Genomic DNA, 7,821 nt, shown 5'->3' with positions numbered 1-7,821 from the left:
AAGCAAAGGGCCATCCTGTGGGTTGGTAAAATTCCAGATTTGGCACTGGCCAGTCACCAAGAGGAATGGCCTTCTTAGAAACAAAGACCCGAGGTGACACACATGCTGGCCCCGGGGACCTGGCTCTCGCGGGTTCTGGTCTTCCAGGGAGAGCTTCAGCGCTGGGAACTGGAAATTTTGGAAAAATAACTGTGGGGTTGGGATAAAGTTTATTCTTCTGCCAGCATTTCCTCTCGGCTCTTTATGCCTTACCAGTGAGCCAGGGTTGGTGTGCGCGAACGCAGGGCAAGTCCCTGCGAGTGAGTGCAGTGTGGGCCCTGGGGCGGGGCGGGGCAGCGGCGCTGGCGCAGGCCTTGGTCCTCTGCCCAATCAGCAGAGGGCGATGAGCGAGGCCAGGTTTGGGGCTCGGGAGTTTGGGTTCCTCGGCCTCTGTCTGAGTCACTGCACGTGGCCCGCCTAGATCACGCTCTACGAGGGCAAGCACTTCACCGGCAGGAAGCTGGAGGTTTTTGGGGACTGTGACAACTTCCAGGACCGAGGCTTTATGAACAGAGTGAACTCCATCCGCGTGGAGAGCGGAGCGTGGGTCTGCTTCGACCACCCTGACTTCCGGGGCCAGCAGTTCATCCTGGAGCACGGCGACTACCCCGACTTCTACCGCTGGAATGGTCACAACGACCACATGGGCTCCTGCCGGCCTGTAGGCATGGTGAGTGGCCACAGGCTGGGGCGGACAGGTCGGGCCAGCCTGACCCCAACATCTTCCACACCCAGAGAGGCCTGCCCAGACCTAACCCCTGGCACGAGCGCACCATGTCGGGACCAAGTTGGGGAGCCCCTATGAGTTTCCAGGGAGCCAGTTTAGATCTAAACATGTAGCCGGGCACCAGTGGTTCACGCCTGTCATCCTAGCTACTAAGGAGGCTGAGATCTGAGGATCACAGTTCAAAGCCAGCCCGGGCAGGAAAGTCCATGAGACTCTTTTTTTTTTGTTTTTTGGAGGGGGGGGAAGGCCCAGTCATGGGGCTTGAACTCTGGGCCTGGGCGCTGTCCCTCAGCTCTTCAGCTCAAGGCTAGCGCTCTACCACTTGAGCCATAGTGCCACTTCCGGCTTTTTCTTTTTGCTTATGTGGTGCTGAGGAATTGAACCCAGGGCCTCAGGCATGCAAGGCAAGCGCTCTACCGCTGAGCCACCTTCCCAGGCCCCCCATAAGACTCTTATCTCCAATGAACCACTCAGGAAACCGGAAGTGGTGTTGTGGCTCGTGGTAGAGTGCTAGCCTGAAGCAAAAGAAGCTCAGGGACAGCACCCAGGCCCTGAGTTCAAGCCCCAGAACTGGTAGACACACACACACACACACAATCTAAGTTTGGAATTTCAACTGGATGGAGGAGCATCAGCAAAAGGAAGGCTGGTGTGAACATGGCGTGGAGTAGGGCCCAGTGGCTCCTCCTTTGGGACGGAGCAGGAGGAATCCAGGGCCACGCAGCAGGACGTGTGGGCCAGGCCCTCAGACACACACAGGTGGCCGCCGGGCCCGGCATGGCCTGCCGCTCACCCCAGCTTTCCTGTGTGCTAGTGGTTTGGGTGAGGAATGGCCTCTTCCACAAACAGAGAGAGCCTGTCTGCCTGTCCGCCTGTCTGCCCGTCCGCCTGTCTGCCGGTCCTCTCTGCCCTGTGATCCGGGGCTCTGGGAGACATCAGGAGAGTGGGGTCAGGCACCTCTCTGCGCGGGGCCCTCTCTTGTCCGTGTATCTTGCAGAATCAGCCGGCCTATTTTAAGAATGCCTGCCTAGTATGAATGCCAGGCCATGGACCTTGGGGAAATGAATGAACACGGCTGGCCTGGCTCTCGGATAATGCTATTTGTATGGATACCTAGAGTGGGCAGCTTGTGAATGCTGTTCCCATAGGAACCGTCCCTGGTGCCAACTTGGGTGGGGACGTGGGCCACGCAGGGGCTGGCATCGGGGTGCAGCCTCCTGTGTCTGGAAGGAGGAGTCTGCGTCCGGAGGGACGTGAGCCAACCCGGTCCGTTATTTGTTTTAGATCAGTGCCTTTGGGTTTTGAGAAAAGGCTCTATTGCCTTTTCTAAAGCATTAGTATCTGAAGGCCTGCCCGTGGTTTGCCTTCTTCGCCCTGGGCGAAGTTGTCGAGGCTGGGGAGCGTGTTTGTCTGGCTGGGGCTGAAGGCCCGGGCTCAGCACCTGACTGGAAGCCCTGCTCCAGCAGCCTCTCAGCCACCTGGCCCTCCTGGTCCCGCGTGGATTCCTTGGTTATAGGAAAGTGGAAATCAGAGAAGTGCATCCATTCAGTGGCTCTAAAGATTTTTCTTTTTCTTTGTGGCGTTGAGGTTTAAGCTTAGTGTGAAACTTGCTCGGCTAGTTCCCTATCTCTAAGCCACACCTCTAGCCTTGCTTTTGATATTGTTCAAACGGGTGTCTTGTTTTTTGGTCTGGGTCAGCCTGAACCTTGATCCTCCTATTTATGCTTCCTGCATCACTAGGGTGATAGGTATTTGCTACCTCCCCCAGTATTTGTGTGTGTGTCTGTGTCTGTATCTGTGTGCTGGTACTTAGGGCCTTTCTTTCTTTTTTGCTCAGCTTTTTCCCACTCAAGCATGGTGCCTTACCCCTTAAGCCACACCCACCATCCCAGCTTTTTGCTGGCTAATTGGAGATTAGAGTCTTTTGGATTTGTCTGCCTGAGCTGATTTCAAACTGCGATCCTCAAATCTTAGCCTCCTAAGTAGCTAGGATTATAGCTATGAGCCACTAGAGCCCAGGTTAGCACTCTACCACCTTGAGCCACAGCTCCCCTTCTGGTTTTCTGGTGGCTAATTGGGAATAAGAGTCTCATGGCCTTTCATGCTGAAGCTGGCTTTGAACAGTGATCCTGAGATCTCAGTCTCCTGAGTAGCTAGGATTACAGGCATGAGCCACAGAGCCCAGCTCACATCCAGCTTTTATTGGTTGAGATCGGGTCTGCAGAACTTTTTGACCGGGTTGCTCTATATCTGATCTCAGCCTCTAGAGTAGCTAGAATTCCAGAAGAAAGCTACCATTCCCAGCAGCTCTAAAGCTTTATAGAGTAATAAAACCAGCTGGGAAGGTGGCCTAGTGGTAGAGTGCTAGCTCTGAGCAAAAGCAGCTCAGGGACAGTGCCCAGGCCCTGAGTTCAAGCCCCAGGACTGGCAAAAAAAAACCCTTTCTGTCCCATCATGTCTCATGTGAAAGAACAGCACTGTATGTCCTGGGGGGGGGGGGGGAGAGGGGGGAGAGGGGGGCGCTTGCCAGCCCCTCCGCTCAGCCCGGAGACCTCGGCGTCCAGAACCCTGGTACACAGGATTGATAGGGAAGGGGGAGAGGGAGGGGCACGCCACACATTCCCTTCTTTCCTTCCTTCCTCTACTCGGCTGTATCTTGGAGCACGGGGAGCACTTCCGCCTAGAAATCTTCGAGGGCTGCAACTTCACGGGGCAGTGTCTGGAGTTCGTGGAAGACTGTCCCTTCCTGCAGAGCCACGGCTGGCCCAAGAGCTGCGTCAACGCTGTCAAGGTGTATGGAGACGGCGCGTGAGTGCGGGCAGGGCCGCTGCCCAGGGCGGGAGGGGTGGGCACTGTGCCCCAAGCCTCACAGACCCCGACCCCCACGCTGCCTCCTCTGCTCCCAGACAAGTAGCCCAGCAAGGCTTCAGAGAGAGACATGGGGTCCCCAAGACTCCCTGTAGCGGCTCCTCCGTCCTGACGCTGGGGGGGGGGGGCGCATTCTGCATTGGGTAGCGATGGCACTGGGTTTTGGGGGGGGGGGGCTGGGGAGGGAGAGGCCGCAGCAGCGGGAGCAGGGCCGGGCTGGGCTGTGTTGCTGGTGCTCACTCTGCTTGCCTGAGCTCCTCTGTACACAGGGCCTTGAGCTAAAAGACTCACAAATTGGGGTCTGTGTCCCAGAGGAAGAAAAAGCCTTCAATAGCCCTGGGCGCTGGGGCTGAAAAGCAGGAACTGTTTGAACCAAGTGAAGGCCAGAGCCCTCCCTTGGTCTGGGCCACAGGCAGCCCTAGAGATCAGAGCCGTGTGCAGCCCTTGGGAGGGCTTCCTTCCTTCCTTCCTGCCTTCCTTCCTTCCTGCCTTCCTGCCTTCCTTCCTGCCTGCCTGCCTGCCTGCCTGCCTGCCTTCCTTGTTCCCTCCCTCCCTCCCTCCCTCCCTCCCTGCCTTCCTGCCTGCCTGCCTTTGTCAGTCATAGGGTTTGGACTCAGGGCCTGGTGCTGTCCCTGAGCTCTTTTAGCTCAAGGCTAGTGCTCTACCACTTTGAGCCCTAGTGTCACTTCCAGTTTTTGAGTGGTTCCACACAGCTGTCCAGTGGGGCAGGGACGGGCAGGGGTCCCCGGGCCACCCTGGCGCCCCTGACCACCCTTCTGGCCCCCAGGTGGGTGCTGTACGAGGAGCCCAACTACCGCGGGCGCATGTACGTGGTGGAGAGGGGCGACTTCCGCAGCTGCTCCGAGTGGGAGGCGCCGAGCGCCCGCGTGCAGTCTCTGCGCAGGGTGGTCAACTTCTTCTAGCGACCCCGGCAATAAAGGTCCTGAATGCCCACTGTGCCCGCCCAGTGCCTCCTGGGCCCCCCGGGGGAGGGGAGGCGCCCCTGGCCCTGGAGGGAGAACTGGGAGGCCCCGATGGATCCTGGGGTTCTTGCAGGACAAGAGGAGGCACACACCTCACCTCACCCTGGAGCGGCTTTGCCCAGGGGCAGGAGGTGATGGACCCAGGGCCAGGGAGAGGCCAGGATGCCCCCCACCCGCGCCCTCTCCTCCTGGGGGACCCCTGGTCAGTCAGCGGGGATGGAGGGGGTGCAGGCCAGGTCGGGGGCTGTGCCAGGCGGGGCCCAGTGCCCAGATCCCGCCGCCAGCCTCTCCTGACTCAGCGTTGCCACTGCCAGCGTCTGCACCCGGCCTCTCGGGGTTTGTCCACCCTGGCCCATGCGTGCACCTCCGAGGGGAGACGCGCCCCAGCCGCCCAGGTTCCACACCGGGACATCCTGCCGGGAAGGAGGCACAGGGCTGGCGGGAGCCGTGGAGAGGGAGGGGGTGGACAGCCAGTGCCAGTGCTGCCCCGGCTCAGCCTGCTGGCCCTGCCGGTCACCCTCTCCCCGCCCCCTGCACCCTGCCTGCTCAGCTCAGCGGCAGCCAGCGCTTGCGGAGAGCTGGGTGACAAAGACCTCCCCTGGGAGTGCGGGAGGCCCCCAGGGTGTCCCAGCATGGCCCAGGCCGAGCCTCGATACGGCGCCAGGCCTCTGGGAAGGGCAGGGCAGCCTCCTGCCACCTGGTAGCTGGGCTCACAGAAACACAGAGGGCTGGTGGAGTCCCGCACCTGCCCTTCCCGCCTGGCAACCAGAGAAGCCGCTGACCGGAAGTGAGCTGAGGACATCCCAGCCGGACACTCTCCAACATAGACACCTGACACATGCGCATGGGAGCGTGCATGCACGTGCGCACACACACAAACACACGCACACACACACACACACATGCACACACACGCACACACACACGCGCACACACACAAACACACACACGCACACACAAACACACGCGCACACACACAAACACACGCACACACACGCACACACACACATGCACACACACGCATACACACACGCGCACACACACAAACACACACGCACACACAAACACACGCGCACACACACAAACACACACACAAACACGTGCACACATGCCCACGCACACACAAACACACAAACACATGCGTGCACACAAACACGCGCACGCACGCACACAAACACACGCGCGCACACACACACACAAACACTACACACACACGCGCACATGCCCACACGCACACAAACACATGCGCGCACAAACACACACACACACAAAACACACGCACGCACACACACGTGCACGCACACACACAAACATGCACACACAAACACGCACACACGCACGCGCACACACAAACACACGCGCACACACAAAACACACACGTGCACACAAACACATGCACACACACAAACACGCACGCACACATGCCCACACACACAAACACACACGCGCACACACAAAACACACGCGTGCACACACACACACTATAGAAAAACTAAAAAAAGCCTGATGCCAGTGACTTACACTAATAATCCTAGTACTCAGGAGGCTGACAGCTGAGGATCTTGGTTCAAAGCCAGTCTGGGCAGGAAAGTCCATGAGATTTTTTGTTTTTTTAGTTGGTTGTGGGCTTGAACTCTGGGCCTGGGTACTGTCCTTCAGCTCTTCAGCTCAAGGCGAGTGCTCTACCACTTGAGCCACAGCGCCACTTCTGGCTTTTTTCTTTTTGCTTATGTGGTACTGAGGAATCGAACCCAGGGCTTCATGCATGCAAGGCAAGCGCTCTACCACTGAGCCACCTTCCCAGCCCCTCCATGAGATTCTTATCTCTAATTGACCACCAGAAAACCAATAGTAGAGCTGTGGCTCAAAGTGGCAGAGCACTAGCTTTGAGCAAAAAAGCTCAGGGACAGCGCCCAGGCCTTGAATTCAAGCCCCATGACCAACAAAAACCAAAACAAGACAAAAGCTAATAAAAGTCAACCACAGGGCTGGGAAGGTGGCTCAGTGGTAGAGCGCTTGCCTTGCATGCCTGAGGCCCTGGGTTCAATTCCTCTGCACCACATAAACGGAAAAAAGAAGTGGCTCTGTGGTTCAAGTGGTAGAAGGCTGGCCTTGAGCTGGAGAGCTGAGGGACAGCGCCCAGGCCCAGAGTTCAGGCCCCACGACTGAGGGGAAAAAAAGTCAACCACCTACCTGAGTTCAGATTTCTAGACCAGTCTGTCCCTAACTCCATCATGCCACCAAAGGTGTTTGTTTAAATTCATCCTCAGTGAACACGGGTGGCTCATTCCTTTAATCTTAGCTACTCAGGAGGCTAGGATCTGAGGATGGCAGTTCAAAACCAGCCTGGACAAGAAAGTCTGTGAGATTCTTATCTCCAATTAACCACGAGAAAACCAGAAGTCGCACTGTGGCTCACAAGGTAGAGCCTTAGAGCTGAGGGACAGCGCCCAGGCCCAGAGTTCAAGCTCCATGACCAACAAAAATAAATAAAGTCATCCTCAGCCTGTCATTTTACTACCAGCTTGGGCATAAGCCAGCCGGCTGCGCACAGGGGTGTGTCTGCCGACGGGGCCTGACCCTTGCACGCCAGCCTAGTCTACCACAGCTGCGCAGCACACCTCCACCCCTACTCCTAAGGCTGGCACCATCCTGGGTGGTCTGGAGCTCACGCAGGATCACGTGATCGCAACACCATTTCCTGGAGCACTGACTTTACTGCAGGTTCTGTAATCGACAGAACCCGTGTAATTTTGCTGATAGTAACTCCAGGGCTGTGACGTCATCGTCATCACCCCGTTCACAGGAGGTATGCTGGGCACAGGCTGGTTAAGTGTGTGTGCTGAGAGCACACAGCCGGCTTCACACCCAGGCCGGGCACACGTGGCAGCTGGGCCCCACGCCTTCCATCGCTGACACGCACAGTGGGAGAACACAGCCACCGGAAACCTCCGCCAGCCTCGGGCCTGCTCTGTGCTGGTAGCACGTTCGTTGTGCAAAGGGGCTGGTCCTGGGACTTGAACTCAGGGCCTGGGCACTCTGTCCCTGAGCTGCTTTGGTTCAAGGCTAGCGCTCTACCACTTGAGCCACAGAGCCACTTCTGGCTTTTTCTGAATAGTTCATTGGAGATAAGAGTCTCACAGATAAGAGTCTCACTTTTCTGCATCGTGATTCTCAGATCTCAGCTTCCTGAGTAGCGAGGAT

At 57.6% G+C, this 7,821-nt stretch overlaps 1 protein-coding gene across 1 annotated transcript in view; it reads left to right on the top strand.

The window, feature by feature from the left end:
- Crygn (crystallin gamma N) overlaps nt 1–4,557 on the top strand; it is a 5,718-nt gene extending 1,161 nt beyond the window's left edge. Inside the window, exons 2-4 of the mRNA XM_042677297.1 lie at nt 461–709; nt 3,429–3,574; nt 4,422–4,557. Of these exons, the coding sequence (XP_042533231.1) occupies nt 461–709; nt 3,429–3,574; nt 4,422–4,557 (531 nt within the window). The remainder of the gene's footprint in view (nt 1–460; nt 710–3,428; nt 3,575–4,421) is intronic.
- The last annotated feature ends 3,264 nt before the right edge of the window (nt 4,558–7,821 follow it).

The sequence above is a fragment of the Dipodomys spectabilis genome, unplaced genomic scaffold (genome assembly GCF_019054845.1).
Source record: "Dipodomys spectabilis isolate Male_0828 unplaced genomic scaffold, ASM1905484v1 ptg000034l, whole genome shotgun sequence".
Lineage (NCBI taxonomy): Eukaryota > Metazoa > Chordata > Mammalia > Rodentia > Heteromyidae > Dipodomys > Dipodomys spectabilis.
The sequence above is the reverse complement of the archived record's forward strand: the minus strand, read 5'-3'. Positions and strand labels throughout refer to the sequence as shown.